Source organism: Sus scrofa, chromosome 2 (assembly GCF_000003025.6).
Source record: "Sus scrofa isolate TJ Tabasco breed Duroc chromosome 2, Sscrofa11.1, whole genome shotgun sequence".
In the NCBI taxonomy this organism is placed as follows: Eukaryota; Metazoa; Chordata; class Mammalia; order Artiodactyla; family Suidae; genus Sus; species Sus scrofa.
The window spans coordinates 68,658,869-68,678,692 of record NC_010444.4 but is presented as its reverse complement, the minus strand read 5'-3'; the positions used below and the strand labels follow the sequence as shown (position 1 = coordinate 68,678,692).

The 19,824-nt window shown below is 43.8% G+C and overlaps 1 protein-coding gene across 5 annotated transcripts; it reads left to right on the top strand.

The window, feature by feature from the left end:
- Positions 1,038 to 19,149, top strand: LOC100738906 (zinc finger protein 177-like). Of its 5 annotated transcripts, none has more exons than XM_021083776.1 (6): positions 1,040 to 1,257; positions 5,759 to 5,846; positions 6,376 to 6,484; positions 7,262 to 7,345; positions 8,579 to 8,661; positions 10,141 to 15,242. In XM_021083776.1, exons 2-6 carry the CDS (start codon positions 5,799 to 5,801, stop codon positions 10,768 to 10,770), a joined length of 954 nt encoding a protein of 317 aa, XP_020939435.1. In that variant the 5' UTR covers positions 1,040 to 1,257; positions 5,759 to 5,798; the 3' UTR covers positions 10,771 to 15,242. The 5 variants fall into 5 exon arrangements, with proteins under 5 accessions (XP_020939438.1, XP_020939435.1, XP_020939436.1 ...); XM_021083777.1 differs by lacking the exon at positions 10,141 to 15,242 and adding an exon at positions 19,019 to 19,149 and having other exon boundaries at positions 1,042 to 1,257; positions 6,358 to 6,484; XM_021083775.1 differs by having other exon boundaries at positions 1,042 to 1,257; positions 6,358 to 6,484.

Genomic DNA, 19,824 nt, shown 5'->3' with positions numbered 1-19,824 from the left:
TCTGGCCTTGCTCAGTAGGTTAAGGATCCTGTGTTACCACAAGCTGTGGCTTAGGTGGTCGATGTGGCTCAGGTTTGGCGTTGCTGTGGCATAGTCCGCAGCTGCAGCTCTGATTCGACCCCTTGCCCAGGAACTTCCAGATGCCGCAGGTGCGGCCCTAAAAAGAAAAAAACCCCAAAAAACTGGATAGATTTAAATTAACAGCTCCAAGATTAATGTACAAATGTTAAGACAAGTTCAAAGAACTTGAAACATTTTTGAGAAGGACAAGAAAGTTTGGAAATAAAGAATAGTGAAGAGGGATTTATCGGTTATTTACTGCTGTATAACAAACCAGTTCTGAAACATTGTCTCCCAGCACCAAGCTGCAAGAGCTCAGAAAAAAGCATTCTTTGAGTCTCCGGCTGCACGGTCCTTCTAGGACACGCACGAGGACCCGCCCAACCGACTTTGTACAGCTGTGCTCCCCCCCCCCCCAGCACCCTCCTCTCGCCTGGCTCCGCCCCCAAGGCTCCCAATTGGAGCCCGCTAGGAGGGGCCCAACGGCATCCAGTGGGGGGACACTAGAACTGCTTAGGCCAAGGCTGGAGGACGCGGTAGCAGCACCTCCCGCCGCCTCAGGACCTTCCTAGGTCGGGGCTCTGAGCCTTTCGCTTTCGGAGGACTAGCGTCTTTCCCGTTATAGCGCCACGACCTTCTTCGGGATCTGCCTCTGGCACTGACTAGTACGGCCCCGCCACTGGGAGGGCGGGGTCTCGGAGAGGGCCCGGAGACGGTGCCCCGGGGGGCGGGGTCTCTTTAAAGGCGGGGAGACCAGGATCCAGAGGAGCAGGGTCTGCTGGGGCCGGAAAACTAGGCTCAAGGGGGCGGGATCTAGGCGAGGGCGGGGAAATGGGCTCGGGAGGGCGGGGTTTCTTTAAGGGCGGGGGAAAAAAAGCTCCAGAGGGCAGGGTCTCGGAGAGGGCGGGGAGACTGGGCTCAGTTGGGGCGGGATCTAGGTTGGGGCGGAGAGATGGGGCTCCAGAGGGCGGGTCTCTGCGGGGGCGGGGCCCTGAAGCTTCGGAGGCGAGGTCTCGAGCGACAGGGGACACGCTGGTGTTGACCGAGTCTCCGTGTCCTTCCGTCCTCGTGACCTCGGCATTTTGTCGGTTTTTCGGGTGAGAGGCGCTGGTGAATTTTAGTCAAGGAAATCCCTTTTTGCCCTCCTCGTACAAGAAAATTTTACCCGGGATTTTTGCTTTTGTGAGCGGCATTGAGGTGAGGTTTTAAGATAGATTTTTCAGTTACTTACGTTTGATAAATTCGTCTGGGAAAAATACTTTCTCCGTTTTCCAGGGTCAGTGTAAATACGTACGTGTAATAAAACGAAAGGGAGGTGAAAACGTAAATAACAGGTCTTACAATTACATAAAGATTACTCAGCTCTGTACTTCCCAAGTCAGTTCCGACTCTCCTAGAGGCTATAATCACCGCAGAGTTTTAGAACATAGGGATCTCTTAATATTGATATTGTTAAAGTGAATGTTGGTACCATATGCTTGTATTTAAAGCGTGATAGAAACCTAAAGTATAAGGGAATTACATGACGTTTTATGTCTTAAAAACAGAACTCTCTGGGAAAAGGAGGAAGCAGCTTTCCTAATATTAGTAGCAGAAAATCGAATTTACTAACCTTAAACGAGATGCGTTTTGACCAAGTGGGTTTTTTTTTTTTTTTTTTTTTTTTTTGTCTTTCTGTGATTTCTTGGGCCCCTTCCGGGGCATATGGAGGTTCCCAGGCTAGGGGTCAAATTGGAGCTGTAGCCACCGGCCTACGCCAGAGCCACAGCAACGCGGGATCCGAGCCACATCTGCAGCCTACACCACAGCTCAGGGCAACGCCGGATCCTTAACCCACTGAGCAAGGCCAGGGATCGAACCCACAACCTCATGGTTCCTAGTCGGATTCGTTAACCACTGCGCCACGAGGGGAACTCCGGATTTTTTTTTTTTAATGACCTGCAAAACTCATGGATGAGAAATTGGACGAAAAATAATTTTGGAGGCAGTTCAGCAAAATAGACTCCTTGGTTCCAAAAGTATTTCTCACACCTTACCTTAAGAATTTTTCTGGAGTTCCCGTCGTGGCCCAGTGGTTAACGAATCCGACTAGGAACATGAGGTTGCGGGTTCGATCCCTGCCCTTGCTCAGTGGGTTAAGGATCCAGCTTTGCTGTGAGCTGTGGTGTAGGTCGCAGACGCGGCTCGAATCCCGCGTTGCTGTGGCTGTGGCGTAGGCTGGCGGCTACAGCTCCGATTCGACCCCTAGCCTGGGAACCTCCATATGCCGCGGGAGCAGCCCAAGAAATAGCAAAAGGACAAAAAAAAAAAAAAAAAAAAAAAGAATTTTTCTTAAGGGAGTTCCTGTTCTTGCGCAGCAGAAACGAATGCTACTAGGAACCATGAGGTTGCCCGTTTGATCCCTGGCCTTGCTCAGTGGGTTAAGGATCCAGCGTTGCTGTGGCTGAACCTGCATCTCAGTGCTCCCAAAATGCCACCAATCCCGTTGTGCCACAGCAGGCACTCCCATTTTAATATTTTTAATGTTTATATTACATAGAATTTATTTTTTACATTTTTACATTTATTTATACATATTTGTACATTTTTTACATTTTACATTTATATGCTTTTATCTACACGTTTTTATTTATATTTTTATGTTATTTTTATATGTATTTACATTTTACATTCATACATTTAAAATTTATATTATTTTTATATTATATTTTTTGATTTTCCATTTTACTAATGTACTCCAGGCCACAACTTTGGCACATTATAAGCAGCTTGCAATAATGTTGCCTTATTTTTTATTTTTCATTTTTTTTTAGGACTGCACCCTCTGCATATGTAAGTTCCCAGGCTAGGGGTTCAGTTAGAGCTGCAGCTACTGGCCTACACCACAGCCACAGCAATGCCAGATTCGAGCCTCATCTGCGACCTACAACACAGCTCACACCAACACCAGATCTTTCACCAGATCTTTCACCTGAGTGGGGCCAGGGATCTATCCTGCATCCTCATGGTTACTAGTCAGGGTTGTTACTGCTGAGCCACAAGAGACAGGTGTGTGGGAGGCTGCCTGGAGCCAGATGTTGGAGGGTCTTCCCTGTTGAGATTGGAGGAGGTACTCTAGAAGACCTTAAGTCCTTAAGGGAAGGGGCATAATCAGATCTGTGGTCACATAATCAGATCATCTTTTTTCTTTTTTTTTAGGGCCACACCTGTGGCATATGGAGGTTTCCAGGCTAGGGGTCAAATTGGAGGTGTAGCAGCCGGCCTATTGCTACAGCCACAGCAATGTGGGATCTGAGCCGCATCTGCAACCTACACTACAGCTATGGCAACACTGGTTCCTTAACCCACTGAGTGAGACCAGGGATCGAACCTCTGTCCTCATGGATGCTAGTCAGATTCGTTAACCACTGAGCCACGATGGGAACTCCAGACCATCTTATTTTATCTTTAGAAATAATGTAAGGCAAACATTATCAAGCATTATAAGGCAACATTTTTGGGAGTTCCCATTGCGGTTCTGCAGTAACAAACCCGACTAGTGTCTGTGAGGGTGAGGGTTCAATCCCTGGCCTCACTCAGTGGGTCAAGGAACTGGCGTTACTGCAAATTGTCACAGATGTGGCTTGGATCCAGTGCTGCTCTGGCCGTGGCATAGGTCGGCAACTTCAGCTCTGATTCAACTCCTATCCTGGGAACCTCCATATGCCACAGTTGCTGCTGCAAAAAGAAAAAAACAAACAAACAGTGTCATGCTTTTCTCCAGTCACCTTCAGTGTTGCTAATGTCAGTGTGGCTTTGCAGTTTTTTTTTTTTTTTTTTTTTTGCTTTTTAGGGCTGCACCCTCGGCATATGGAGGTTCCCAGGCTAGGAGTTGAATCAGAGCTACAGCTGCCTGCCTACACCACAGCCACAGCAATGTGGGATCCTAAAAGCATCTAACTATCTGAAGACCTGTTCTTCCAGTTTTTCCGGAGCACACAGTGCCTCGCTCCTGGGCTCCAACCTGAGCTGCTGCCGTGGCTCATGTTTTACTCCATGTAGAGACTGATGGCAAGCGCCAAACTTCAGTTCACATCCCCATCCCACCTTCCACCCCAGTCCCTAGAAAATCCTTTGATCTTTCCTCTGATATGTTTACCATACTAACCACTTAGGATGTCTCTGCTGCTTCTCACCTCCTCCAAGGCCTCCTGGGCCCTGCTGCTGCCCCTTACCAGCCCCCTGCTTCTGTTATTGCCCTCCCCAGTTCTGTCCTGTGAACAGCAGCCAATATAATCTTAAAAAAATATAAATAGGAACATAACATTCAGAGTTTCCTGGTGGCTCAGTAGGTTAAGGATCTGGCATTGTCACTGCTGTGGCCTGGCTTGCCGCTGTGACAGGAGTTTGGTACCTGGCCCCGGGCACTTAACCAACATTTATTGAGCACCTACTGTTTGTTGGGTTAGACATAGGGAAGCTGCTTTCATTATGGTGATGGTGGTTTTCTAGTAAGTGAATGGTTATTGAACACCCCCCTGACCCTGGAACTTTTGGTGTGGCCAAAAAAAAAAAAAAAAAAAAAAAAAAAGGAAAGAAAAGAATAGAAACCTTCTGCAAAACTCTTCTGCTGAGCCTATTGAAAGGTATAAATCCAGATGCTCTTTTGCCTCTGTCTTCATCCAGCTCTGCTTCCCTCTCCTCCCACATTCCTCTCCAGACACCCCAGTCACCAAGCTCCAGCCTTCTCCCCACTGAGCTCCCTTCCTGAGCTTGATCTTGCCTTGGCCACTATTTCTGGGAGACCTTTTTCTTCTAGGGCTTCCAAAGGCCAGGAAGAGGTGGGAGTGCAGCCCCAGAAGCCCCCAAGTCTGTGCATCATTGGCAGTGCCTTTTAGGGTTTGAGATATTTGGGGCATAATATTGAATTATTCTTTTTTTTTTTTTTTGGTCTTTTTAGGGCCCCACCTGCGGCATGTGGAGGTTCCCAGGCCAGGGGTTCAATTGGAGTTGGAGCTGCTTCTCTACACCACAGCCACAGCAACAAAGGATCTGAGTTGCACCTGTGACCTATACCACAGCTCATGGCAATGCCAGATCCTTAACCCACTGAGCAGAGCCAGGGATCGAGCCCACATCCTCACGGATATGAGTCAGGTTCGTAACCCACTAAGCCACAATGGGAACTCCATTATCCCTTGTTTTTGATTTATAAACTCGGACAGTTGACTTGCAAAACTGTTCTGAAGCTTGAGTCCCCTCAACCGTCTCAGGAGTTTACTAGCCTTTCCCATGGGCTTTCTGGTTGTGAGAGACAGGACCTTTTAGGGACAGGCCTGTGAGAGAAGGGCCTAAAAGGAAATCTGCCTGAACAGATGCTGACTCACAGACATTGAAAAACTTATGGTCTCCGGAGGAGACAGGTTGGGGGGTGGGGGGATGTGCTTGGGTTATGGGATGGAAATCCTGTGAAATTGAATTGTTATAATCATTATATAACTACAGATGTGATAAATTCATTTGAGTAATAAAAAATAAAATAAAACGAAAGACAGAGAGAAAAAAAAAAAAAAAAAAAAGGCAATCTGCCTGTGGGCAGCTGGGGGCGGGGCGGGCTTGTGCTTTGTTTTCTGCAAGGTCTTGTGAAGCAGCCTCCAGGCTTGTGCCGGGTGGAATCTGGGGATGGTCTATCACACACAGCCCCTCTCTTGTCCTCCAGCTCTGGTTGTTCAGGACTCCGTCTATCTCCAGGAGGGAACATGGAGGCGGAAGAGACGGCTCCAGGGCTGCTGACAACCTGGTCACAGGTAACCAGAAACCCCCCTCCTTCCAATATGGCAGTTCCTTTCCCTGAAGGGTGGGTGGCCTGGAGCCTCAAACCCCACCGGGACTTGTCCCCGCTATTCCCCTGATGGTGGCTAAGGGACTTCCTGGAGAATGCTCTCATTGCTTCAGTATTTATGAACTTTGTTCAGTGCATTGTCCTTTTTAGCTCAATAATCTAGGCTATGATAGAAAACCAAGCAAGGCTATGAAAGATGATTTTGAGTCAAGAACTCTTGGGAACATCACTCCTTCCTGTACTAAGTATTTATTCTAGGCCACATGGGTTCACAGACTAGTTGGAGAGGGAAGTTCAGCCTGGTGTGGAAGAGCTAATACACTGACGGGGCAACGTGGGGCTGCTGAGGGCAGGCTCGCCTTCCTGTCTGAAATTCCCAAGCCTCAATCCCTTGGTGCCATCCTCCTCGTGCCCTGCCCTCCTGGGACAGGGATGGAGGTGGGGCTTGGTGAGCTCAAACATGCATGATGTTTCAGGATCCCGTGACCTTCCAGGAAGTGGCAGTGGACTTCACCCAGGAGGAGTGGGCCCTGCTGGCCCCTGCTCAGAAAATCCTGTACCGAGATGTGATGCTGGAGAACTACAGGAACCTGGCCTCAGTGGGTAAGTGAGCCTGGCCTCATCTCTCTCTTTCTTTTTCTTTTTAGGACATATGGAGGTTCCCAGCCTAGGGGTCGAATTGCAGCTGTAGCCACCACCACAGCCACAGCAGTGTGGGATCAGAGCAGAGTCTGTGACCTACACCACAGCTCGTGGCAACGCTGGATCCTTTAACCCACTGAGCGAGGCCAGGGATTGAACTTGAGTCCTCATGGATACTAGTCGAGTTCGTTACTGCTGAACCACAATGGGAACTCCTCTCTCTCTTTTTTTTTTTTTTGGCCATGTGTAAGTTCCCAGGCCAGAGATCAAACCTGAGCCACAGCAGTGACAATGCCGGATCCTTAACCCAGTGAGCGAGGTTGGGGATTAAACCCACATCCCCACAGACACTATGTTGGGTCCTTAACCTGCGAAGCCACAACAGAAACTCCTGCAGTGGGATTCTTAACCCACTGCACCACAGCAGGAAGGCCATAGCTATTTTATATACAGTAGTGTGTGTGTTAATCCCAGACTCCTAATTTATCCCTCCTGCTCCCATTACTTGGTTTTCTTCAAGTAATTGGAAGCTTCCGTGCTCCTGATGTGTGTCTCTGAGCTTGGCTCCCTGACCCCTGTAGGGTATGCTGTGAAGTAGTTAGAGTTTGGGGTCCTGGGTACTGCATGCTCCTGGGTCACACATGGGCATCTTCTGAAAGTGTTGGCCCCACTCTGTGGGGGAGTTTGCTTTTTGTTCCTGCACAGCCCCCTACCTCCTGTGTCTTTCACACGTGCCAGGGTATCATCTCCGCAAGCCCAGCCTGCTCACCCAGGAGGAGCTGAGGGTCAAGAAGAAGAGAATCCTCCAAGACACCTGTGCAGGTGAGGGCTGGGGAAAAGGGGCTCTTTTAGGGAATTTTTCAAATGTCATTTTGTCTGAGAGGTTATTTCTGGCCACTTGGGATGAGTTTTCCTCTCAAAGCTTCTACTTCCCTTACTTTTTTTTGTCCCATTTTGAAACATTTTTTAAATTAAAAAAAATGTGGGGGGGCTGCACCTGGAGCATATGGAAGTTCCCAGGCTAGGGGCTGAATGGGAGCTGCATCTTTTGGCCTATGCCACAGCCACAGCCACAGCAACAGGCGCTAGGGTTTGGGAGTCCTGCATCTTTGACCTACACTGCAGCTAGCAGCAATGCTGGATCCTTAAGCCACTGAGCAGGGCCAGGGATTGAACCTGCATCCTGATAGATACTAGTTGGGTTCTCAACCCACTGAGCCACAAAGGGAATTCCATTCTGTCCCACTTTTGCTCTCAGAGAAAGCTGTCCTGTTTCCTCTTTCCAGAACATTTCCATGGGTGCTACCTGCCCATTTTTCCAACATCCCTAAGCTTTGCTTGCCTGTTCGTAGCCTCTCTCAGACTATTAGCAGCCATCTCATTCTTGGCAAAATTGTTTCTCAGCAACTCACCTGACATTCCCACCCCACCTCGTTCCCATTCTTGTCATATTCTACGCATTGCTGAAATCTTGGAGTCTTTTTTTTTTCTTTTTTTCTTTTTTTTTGCTTTTTAGGGCTGCACCTGCCAGCTGTGGAAGTTCTCAGGTTAGCGGTCAAATCGGAACTGCAGTTGCTGGACTGCACCACAGCTCACGGCAACACCGTATCCTTAACCAGCTGAGCGAGGCCAGGGATTGAACCCGCATCCTCATGGATACTCTTCGGGGTCACGACCACTAAGCCATAACGGGAACTTATGTCTATCTTTAACTGCTGGTGTACTCGTCCCTGTCACACTGACTTTTCATGTTTAGGGTCAGTATTTGAAAAAAAATCTGGCTGCCTTTTCTTTTAATTTTTCGTTTTTTCCGTGGTCTATGGAGTTCCTAGGCCAGGGATCAGATCCAAGCTGTAGTTGTGACCTATGCCGCAGCTGTGATAATGCTGGATCCTTAACCCTCTGCACCAGACTGGGGATCAAGCCTTCGTCCCAGTGCTGCAGAGATGCTGCTGATCCCATTCCTTCACAACAGGAACTTCATTTTTTTTCAGATCACTCTTATCATTTATTTCTTCAAAAATTTAAGTATTTTTTTCCTCTGATTCATTTCAGACCAGATTTCTCAACTTAAAACCAAAGAGATCACTGCCAAGCGGAATAAAGTTTGGGCAAAACCATTTACTGGCAGGAAAGGGGTAAGGCCTATGAGCACTCATTGCTGATTCTGTGCAGGAGAAGCCTGGGATTGCCAGGAGAGAATAGCACTACTGCTTGGAGAGACAACTTGGGGCCATTGGCCTTTACCCAAGAGAAGTTGTGTCTCAGGAGAAAATCTTAGGGTATCATGAATTTGGGGAACATTGTAAACTGATTACAGTATTTATTTCATGGGGAAGTCCCACAAGTAAGCATGTCCATAAATATAACTTAGACAGTGAGCACTGACACATAATTCAGGTTTTTTTTTTAAAATTTTTTTGCCACACCTATGGCATATGGAAGTTCCCAGGCTAGGGGTCAGTCGGAGCTGCAGCTATCAGCCACAGCCACAGCCACAGCCACAGCAATGCCAGATCTGAGCTGCATCTCTGACCTACACTGCAGCTTGTAGCAATGCCAGATCCTTGACCCACTGAGCGAGGCCAGGGATTGAACCCACATCCTCATGGATACTAATTGGGTTCCTAACTTTCTGAGCCAAGCAGGAACTCCATAATTCAGTTTTTACTTTAATTTATTTTTATTTTTATTTTTTTTGCTTTTTAGGCCCACACCCATGGCATATGGAGGTTCCCAGGCTAGGGGTCCAATCAGAGCTATAGCTGCCAGCCTATGCCACAGCCATAACAACATCAGGTCTGAGCCACATCTGCGACCTACACCACAGCTCGTGGCAACATGGGATCCTTAACCCACTGAGCGAGGCCAGGGATCGAACCCGCAACCTCATGGTTCCTAGTCGGATTCATTTTTGCTGTGCCATGAGGGGAAATCCCAGTTTTTATTTTAAACAACTATGGAGAAAAGAACCTGTACGTAGGAAGCCTTCTGAATGTGGCTGTGATGGAGCCTTGTAGTAGAGCATTTTCCCTACGCAGTTTGAACTCAAACAGGGTGGAAGCAGTACATATGCTCTGAAAATGATAGCAACTTTTTTTGGGGGGGGGGAGTAGCTTTATTGCTTTTCCAGGCAAATCCCCTAAAAACTATTCCCTTCTCTGGGAGTGAAGAGGAAGTGGTTTTGTAGTTTGAGAGTAGAAAATAGGGCCACAGGTAAGGATCAGGGTAGATGCAAGCTTTCATTCTTCTTCATAGTTGGTGTTTAGTGGTCCTGGGACTGGATCTGGTAGTTCTTTTTTCTGGAATGAAGAATACTTCATATTTGTTGGGGGTTTTGGTTCTGGTGTCTGGACTTCCTGAGGTTCAGGTTCTTTGTGTCTCACCACAGAAGGAATACAGTGAGAGACTAAGTGATAGAGAAGAAATAGATTTTTTATGATAAGATGCTTGTGAGGAATATAAGCAGGCAGGCGAGGAGGCTTTGCCAAAAATGGTAGCGACTTCCAATGTAGGAATTTGCTTTCTGTTAATATATACTTTCTATGGGGGAGAATTCCCATGAGTGCAATGAATGTGAAAAAGCCTTTAGTTACTGCTTATCCCTTAATCAACAGGCACCAACACAATCTGGAGAGAAATCCCATGAACACAGAGTGGGTGGAAAAGCCATCAGAAGGAATCCTGACCTTATTTTGCCAAAGGGAAATTGCACAGGAGTGAAATGCAATGAACATAAAGAATGTAGGAAAGCATTTGGTTATCCTTCATCCCTTGGGATCCCTGTGCAATCTCATGCTGATGAGAAAGCCTACACATGTTTTCAGTGTGGGAAAGCTTTTGGTCGCTACTTGTCTCTTAGAACACATGAGCAAACCCACACTGGAGAGAAACCATCTAAGTGTAGCCAGTGTGGGAAATTCTTCAGATCCAACTTGAGCCTCGCTGTACACAAGAGGATGCACACTTGGGAGAAACCACATGAATGCAGTGACTGTGGAAAAGCCTTCATCAGGAACAGTGACCTGACTGTGCATAAGAGAGTACACACTGGGGAGAAGCTCCATTTGTGCAGGGTCTGTGGCAAAAACTTTAGCCAGAAGTTCTATCTGATGGTGCATGTGAGAACCCATACTGAGGAGAAGCCCCACCAATTCAGTGACTGCAGAAAAGCCTTCAGTAGGAGCGCTAAGCTGAATCCCCACAAGAGGGTACATAACAGGGGGGAAGACATAGCCATGCAATGACTGTGTGGAACTTTCCAGTAGGCATCCATCACATGGGAAACATGTGAGAACTCACAGTGAAGACAAGTCCTAGGAGTGGAGGCAGGGAAGCAAGTCCTCATTGATCTTACCCGAGAGCAACTCTGTGACTATCTTCAGTGTGGGGAAGCTTTCTGCTGGGGCTTTTAACTATTGCACAAGGCAATTCAAGGTGAGAAGCTGTGTAAATGAGAAGAATGTGGGATTGCTTTTATCCGGGTCCTAGCCTGAGTCTGGAGATCTAGCTCATGAATTTTCTGTCTGTGTTTTTGAATATAAACATTTAGGTCTAGAGCTATCCCTCTAAATACCCCATTTGTCTACATTACGTGGGTTTTGATCTAAGGTTTTTTAAAATTTTGGTTTAGTTCTAAATATTGTCTGATATCTGTTAGATTGATTTTAACTCCTATAGTCCTTTAAGCCTATCAAAATACTACTTCATTTGACTGTCACCTAGATGCTCTCCTTCCCCCGAATCCTACCATATCTATGTGTCTTCCTTTGGTTCCGCGGGTGTGTGGTCTCCTTTGTTGTATCAATCTGGTAAACCTGACTTTGTCAGATTATAGGTTTTGTTCTTGGTAGTCTTTGGCTGATTGAGTTGGGACAATGACATGTAGTCATAAATATGTTCTACTCGCTTATCTTCTGAAAGGTCTTCTGGGATAGTTTCCTATCCATTATTGATTTTTATATGTAGTATCAGTGGCAGGGGGACTCTGATTTGATTTAATTTAATTTTTTCCCTTAGGCAACCAATTTTCCTAGAGCTCTAATCAGAAAGTCAAGTCCCAGAAGTTGTTTCTGTGTGCATGTTTTTGTGTTTCTGGCCCTTCCATTCAGTTCTGGTCAGTTTATTAATACTGCATCAAGATAGCACCATCTTTAATAATTTCATAACTATTTTTTTTTAATATCCAAGAGGCAGGTTCCTACAACTTGTTCTTACAAGTGTGGCTTATGTCTTCTGTAACTTTTATTTCTCCATATTCATTTATTGATTTTTTCAGAGCTGTAAACTGTAGAAATGGAAACACTTTTGTCTTCCCTTAATAGAAATAGCAATTCGACTGGAAAACGAACAAACAAACCTAACATTAAACTTGGGCAACTGTTTAACTGCTGAGCAGACAGCCTAGTAAGACTGTAGATTTTTCTCCTTCTTCACACATGCCCACATCACATGACCTGATAGGCTAGTGTCCTTCCCAGGGCTCCATTCAAGAGCTTTGTATATAACTATACATACAATGAAATCATTTGGCAATAAAAAGGAATGAAGGTCTGGTACATGCTACAACATGGATGACCTTTGGAAAACATTATGCTCAGTGAGTGAAAACAGTCATAAAGGGCTACATACTGTATGATCCCATTTACCTGAAATATCCAGAAGAGGCAAAGCCATAAAAACAGAAAGGAAATTGGTTAGCGTTTGCCTGGGCTGGTGGAGGGAACTCGATTAACTAAAGAGGCAGGAGGCATTTTCTGGGTTATTGGATTGATGGAAATGTTCTAGAATTCCTTCATTCTGAGAGTGGCACAACTCAGGTTGAGTTGAATCAACCGCTTGAACGGTACATTTAAAATGGGTGAATTTTATGTAAGTTGTACCTCACTAGAGCTGTTATCAAAGGTGCTTCCATTGTGCATTCATTTTGATAAATCTGGCTACAGTCTCCATAACTGTAGGATATACTCACAAGTACTCAATTGTGACATCATCCTTGCAATGTGGTATTTCTCATAGAGGACAGTCACAATCTATTTTCTCAAATGCTGGTATCCAGTTGTTAATGAATCCTTTTGCAGGTGAATGAATGATCTAAAGAGCATAATACTCTTTAAGTCATTTACTGGGATCCAGGTCGGGTATTTATCTTGGCAATGTCATCTCTTTCAGGGTCTTCCTCCTTTTATTTCATAGTTTCCATGATGCACTTTTTAATTTGGTTCTTTTCCTTGTGTTCATTAGAAGTCTTTTTGGAATTTTTGTGAGACATCAAATGGTTTTCTTTCATAGGCTTTGGGTACTTCCAACTAAATCAAGGTTTAAGGTTCCTGGAGAAGGCCTAGAGGTATTCACATTTTGCTGGTCCTCATAGAGAATTGTCTTTGTATATTGAGTTTGCTTGTAGCAAATTTGCTGCATTCTTAATCTCATACTGATTCGAAGATCTTTTGAGGGATTTCTACAGATAATCATATCTACAAATACTGACAGATATTGTTTACTCCTTTTTAATCCTTATTAACTTTCTTATGCTTTTGTTGCCTGTCTCTGGCCAGGGCTTGAACCATATGGATGAGAAATGGTCTTGAGCACTGTTGCTTTCTTCCTGATCTTAAAGGGCATTCTTTTCATATTTTCTCTTTTAAATGTGTTGTTCGTTGTAACATTTTCATAGATAACTTTATCAGGATAAGAAAGTTCCCTTCTCTTTCTAGGGTGTTAATGTTCTTTCTCATGAATTTGAATTTTATCAAATATCTGTTCCATATCTCCTGAGATGATAATATTTGTTCACTGATGTATTTCAAAACTCCTAGCACAATGGTGGAACCCATGGTAGGCACTCAATAAGTATTTGTTGAATGAATGAATGAATACATGTAACTTTTTTTTTTTTTTTTAACTTGGTATGGTGAATCACTTGAATTGCTTTTTCCGCAGTGATTGTAACATTGCATTTCTGGGTAACTCTAGCCATTGCATATCTATTATATATCATTTTTCCTAGTTTTCTAGCTAGGAGTTTTGCATCTTTGAGTGAGATTGGCCTGCAAATTTACCTTTGTCCTGACGTTCTTTTGTTGTTAGGATTTGACAGCCTCATAATTGCCCATAGTTGGGGCAATTTCCCCAAAGTCCATGCCTTCACCTAGATTCACCTGTTGTCAACCGCTTTTGTTTCTGGACAATTTTTAAAATCTCTTTGCTTGTTTGTAATTTTCTTTTATGGATGAGCCATTGCAGACTAAAGACTTCTTTGCTATTGATCTTGAGGACTGAGAGGTCAAGAACTGGAAGATCTGAGAATTTTCCCTACTGACAAGCTAACTAGGTAGCCTGCCACAGTTTCATGGATGTTGGCCAAAGACACCAGAACTTCTGGGTCAGAGACCAATGGCTTTATTACAGTGCAGCAGGCGGCATATACTTCATGATCCTGTCAATTCCCCTTAACTCCCAGATTTCCCTGGAGGGGTGATGTAAAGTGGGCCCAGGTAGCTCCTCCATATGCCGTGGGTTTGTGTCACAGCTGAGGAACCCCAAGCTTTTCTAATGAGCTGCAAACAAACCTGCCTGATCTTTGCCCCAGAGGGAGGACTCAACTCAATTACACTGGACAGCAAACACCTGCCCTCTGTTCCAAGGATGTTTTTTATAATAAACATCCCTGAAGACATAGTCCAGAACAGAATAAGATACATGGAAACTCAAGCTAGCTGTGAACTTTCTTTGGACATTTTCCTCTATCAAAATATTAACAACTCATGAAATGTAACATGAATAAAATGTCATTAGCACACCACCTATATTTGGATTTCTCCCCACAAATATCCTTTGTTGAGGATTCAAAGTATAATTAGTTTCTCTTTTAAGTATATGTTTTTGTGGGTCGTGGTAAGCAGTGGCTTGATGTGGGATCTCAGTTCTCGGACCAGGGATTGAACCCCAGGCCATAGTTAAAACATTGTTTTAAAAGAACCTTATGTAGGAAGCCCTTGGAAAATGGTGTAAATACAGCCTTCTGACACAAGTCACTTTTATTCAACTCAAAAGAATCAGGACAGGAACTGTATACCTGCACAGAAAGCTGCCATTTTTTTTTTTTCCACAGAAAAAGTTGTGAAAGCCTTCACAAGTATCCATCCTTGTGTTTTACATGGGAGGACACACAGTGGGGTTCCTGTTAGTATAATGACCATGCCTTCAGGTGTGGCTCTTCATTTAACTACTCACAGGAGAACTCCATCTGAGAGAGATCATACCAACATGTGAACTTGGGTTTGCCTTTATGTTGCATTCTTAAGGTGGACCCCCAAGCTTGTTAATTTTGTTTTGTTTTTTTCTCATGATATAAATACCCAAGGCCACCTATATCCCTCTAAATGCTAAGATACTGAACAAGGTGTGATAGGTCATCTTTGTTACTTATCATGGCTCAATTCTAAATACTGTCTTCTTTCCATTTTGACGACTTCTTAAGACTCTTGAGTCATTCGGGAATATGTTTTCCAAATGCAGTGCCAGGAGTTCTCAGTCGTCTTGTTTTTCATTTCCAGTCTTGGTGTTTGTGATCAGAGCTGGTGACCCATAGGATATGGATTCTCTTTTGGGACTTTATGGTCCAGTGTGGCAGACAGTGCTTGGCTGCCTCTATGTCCACTCCCCCCTCTTCTTAACTCTCAGAACCTGGATTTTGCTCAACTTGTTAACTATAAAACAAACAAACAAAACCCCAAAAGTCCAGGTCTCTCTCTTTTTCTTGAAGGAATGTTCCATATGCCTGGTGCATGGCAGACGGGCAGAGCCACTGGTGTGGCTTCTGGGAGAATTGTTGAAAAGGGGACAGTCCCATGCTTGTTATCATCACTCTTTCTCCTTGGTCCTTCCTCCTTTCTGCCTGGAAAATAGATACAATGCCTGGGGTTGGAAGGAAGTTACCTTCTGACCAGGAGGCAGAAGCTACAGGCAAAGATGGCGGTGCCTGAACTCAAGGCTCCACCTTAGTGGTTTCTCTGATTGGCTGTACCAGCCCTGAACTGCTTATTGCTAGACTCATGGCACATGAGAAATAATTTTTTTTTTTTATAAAGTCCTCATTGTAGTTTCATGGTGGGGGAGCTGTCAGGAATTTTTTTTTTTTTAAATTACTCTCAGGAGGAAATTTCTATTATTCCCAGCTGAGTACAGTTTCTGCTAGTGGGGTGGCCATGAAAACCCACCACTTGGGGATCCAGCTAGGGGGCTTAGGTTGCTGATGGCTCTGCTTGCTGTCCCTTTCAGAACCTACCCCTGGGGCTATGCTAAGACTACTTCTAGCAGTGACTAAGCATGGCAGGAGTAATAGTGCAAGCCTATGCCCTGGGGCTGTAGAGCTCTAATGGCAGCCATAGTTCAAGAACCACCCCCACTGGCCTGGCCCAAACTTGGCAAGACTGCATTGTGGTCTGAGACTCTCCCTCCCCAGGCCTCCTCAGCCTTTCTCCCTTCCTTCTGACTGGATCTGACAATACATAGTAAGATATCAGGGATGGGATTGGCACATACACACTACTATGTATTGAACAGATAATTGGCAAGGACCTGCTATATGGCACAGGAAAATCTCCTCAATATTCTGTAGTAACCTATGAGAAAAAAGAATGGATTTGTATATATAAATTTTTATATACACAAACTGATTTATATATATATAAACTGATTCACTTTGCTGTACATTTGAATCAAATACAACCTTGTAAGTCAACTATATGCCAATAAAATTTTTTAAAAAAATCAGTGGGACTCATTGATAACCTTGTCAGAGCTGATTCTGTGACCTGTTGTCCACAAAAGCCTGATTGAAATGGAGAAACAGGAGAGAAATTAGGAGAAAAATTTGAGACAGTAAAGAGATTTTTTAGGTCTATTTTATTTGACATTACTAATAAAGCCATGCCTATTTTCCATTATATATTTCTCCAGCCTTCACATTTAAACCTTCGGTGTACTTTAGATGGGTCTCTTGTAAACAGGATATGTAACTGGATCCCACCTCCTCCCCAGATCCAATCTGAAAACCTCTTTCTTCTTCTCCCTCTTCTTCCTCTTCTTTTTTGGTCTTTTTAGGGCCTTATCCATGGCATATCCAAGTTTCCAGGCTAGGGGTCGAATAGGAGTTAGAGCTGCTGGCCTCCTTCACAGCCACAGCAACTCAGGATCTGAGACACTTCTTCGACCTACACCATAGCTCACAGCAATGTTGGATCCTTAACCCACTGAGCAAGGCCAGGGATTGAACCCATATCTTCATGGATACTAGCTGGGTTTGTTAACTGCTGAGCCACGATGGGAACTCCCTGAAAACCTCTTTGAATCTGTAAATCCACCTAGTTTTTATTATGATTCCTAATATACTGAAATGATGCCAACTGCTGTGGAAATCAGTATGGAAGTTCTTCAAATTATGAAACAGAAATACCATATAATTCGGCAATTCCACTTCTGGGTATAAATCCAAAAGTGGGACAGGGACTTAAATATTTGCATATCAATATTCACAGCAGCATTATTCACAGTAGCTCACCAATGCCAAACTCAAAAATTTCCAAATTCAATTTTTGTTTCTTTTCTTTCTACGGCTGCACATGCAGCACATGGAAGTTCCTGGGCAAGGGGTTGAATCAGAGCTGCAGCTGAGGCCGATGTCACAGCCGTGGCAACCCTAGATCTAAACTGCATCTCGGACCTACGTAGAGGGTTGCTGCAAGCCAGAGCCTTAACCCACTGAGCCTGGCCAGCAATCAAACCCACATCCTTACAGACAACATCAGATCCTTAACCCACTGAGCCACAACAGGAACTCCCCAAATTCAACACAGCCCAAACAAGAGGATTTTCAGCCATTTGGAGCACATCTGCTTTGCATATCCCAGAAATGATGCCTAAAATCTGCTAGTCATGGAGAAGATAAATCCTGGGGCTATAAAGACCTCAACGTGCTGCTTGCTGCCCTTCAGAGCTTTCTGACTCAGAGACTCCCCACCAGGCTTCTCAGCAACATCACCTAGATACATAAACCTCCTCCACAATTACCTTCTAGGAGTAGTTTGCCTACTTTGCTTAGGAGTAGCATCACCATGCTTTAGCTAGGTTATCTTCTCATATGATGAGGGACTTTTCCCACATATAAACCTGTCAGTTCTACCTAAATAAAGCATCTGTGTGCTACTGCCATCTCATGGTCATATCTTTTTCCTTAGCCCCGGAAACACTTAAATTCCCTACTTAGGTGGTATGGCTTCCCCCTTCTCCAACACACATTTAGTTTATTTTTCTGATCCGGTTGGAGTTTATTTTCCTGATAGCATAAATGTAATTTTATCTTCTCTCATATGGCTAACCAGTTTGTTGTCTTAGCACTTTTCATTAAAAACTCCATTTTTGCCCCAGTGATCTGAAATAACATTTATGAACTAAATTTCCATATGTTTTGGGGCCTATTTCGAGATATTCTGTCTTATTCCATTTGTTTTCTACTCATGTACCAATACCACAGTTTTAATTATAGCACCTTTGTGCCCTGCTTTAATGTCAGTGGGCATCATCGCTTGTTTTTCAGTGCTTTTCTTGGGTATCATCAGATGTTTGTTCTTTCATACAAACTCCATCAATTTACCTAATTCCATTAAAAAAAAAAACTTGTTGGCATTCTTATTAGAATTATGTTACATTTCTGTAACCTGGGAAAAACTGATATCTTTATGATGTTAAGCCACTTTATTGAAGAACAAAGGATGTTTTTCCTTTTGTTCAAGTCTATTTTGTGTCTTTCAAAAAACCATAGGTTTTATACATTTCTCGTTAAGTTTAATACAAATTTTTTTTTGTTATTGTAATTCAGTTTTTCTCTACCATTGTATCATCTGAGTGGTTATTGGTTTTGTAGATGGAGGCTTTTGATTTCTAAATGGCAATTCCATATCCTGCTAAGAGACTGAATTTTTTCATTGTTTATGTGAAATTTATCATTGATTTTCTACAGCTTTCCTTGTACAATATATCATATGCGGAGATAGTTTTACTTCTCTTGCAATTTTTTTTTTTGTTTTTTTTTGTCTTTTTGCCTTTTCTGGGGCTGCTCCCGCAGCATATGGAGATTCCTAGGCTAGGGGTCTAATCAGAGCTGTAGCTGTCGGCCTATGCCACAGCTGCATCTGCAACCTACACCACAGCTCATGGCAATGCCGGATCCTTAACCCACTGGGCAAGGCCAGGGATCGAACCCAAAACCTCATGGTTCCTAGTCGGATTCGTTAACCACTGCACCACGACGGGAACTCCCTCTCTTGCAATGATTATGTTTGCAATTTCTCTTATCTAATTGCATTAGCTAATGTCACCAGTACGTACACACACACACACACACACACACACACACACACACACCGCAGATATATAGCTATACATATAGACAATCATCTTAATAAAGTATTCATCAATTTCTATTTTCTCTAGTGCTTATAGCAACAACACTGTTGAAGTCTGTCAAATGGAACTATATCCAGCCTCTTGGGATAGACTATGATGGAAGTTAATGGAGAAAGTGAATGTATATGTATGTATGACTGGGTCACTTTGACATACAGCAGAAATTGGCACAACAATGTAAACCAACTATATGCTAATAAAGATTTAAAAAAATTAATTTTGTCAAAGGCTTCATCAGCATCTATGGAGATAATCATATGATTTTCTTAGATATACTGATATGGTATGTTACTTAATAGATTTCCTAATAACTGAACAAACCTTTAATTCCTAAATCGCACTTGGTCAAGGTTTATTATTTTCTTATTGTAGTTTTGTATTCTATTTAATATTTAACATAGCCTATTTGAGTCAGTACTCATAAGTGTACTTTTCCATTTTTATATTCCATCAGGTTTTGTGTAAATGTTATCTTGCTTCATAACAAGGTATTAGGGAAGTTTTTCTTTACTCTCCTTGCTCTTAAACAACTTAAGGAATATGAGACTATCTGAACTTTGAAGATTTGGTATAATTCCCCTATCAAACCATCTGGGGTCACATTTACCGTCTAGTGATGCTTGCCAAGGGTGCTAAAACAGTTCAATAAGGGAAGAAATAGTCTTTTCGACAAATGGTGTCCGGGACAACTAGATATCTACAAACAAAAGAAGGTAGGTCCTGCACCTATACACCAAGCCTTGGATAGGACTTCTAGATATCCACAAATAAAAGAAGGTAGGTCCTGCACCTATACACCAAACTTTGGATAGGACTCCGTCTCGAATACCGCC

Coding starts and splice junctions, on each gene's coding strand:
- LOC100738906 (XM_021083775.1), top strand. CDS start 5,799: ATGGAGGCGGAAGAGACGGCTCCAGGGCTGCTGACAACCTGGTCACAG. Junction 7,346..8,578: donor CCTCCAAGACACCTGTGCAG/GTGAGGGCTGGG, acceptor GATTCATTTCAG/ACCAGATTTCTCAACTTAAA. Junction 8,662..10,140: donor CATTTACTGGCAGGAAAGGG/GTAAGGCCTATG, acceptor CTTAATCAACAG/GCACCAACACAATCTGGAGA.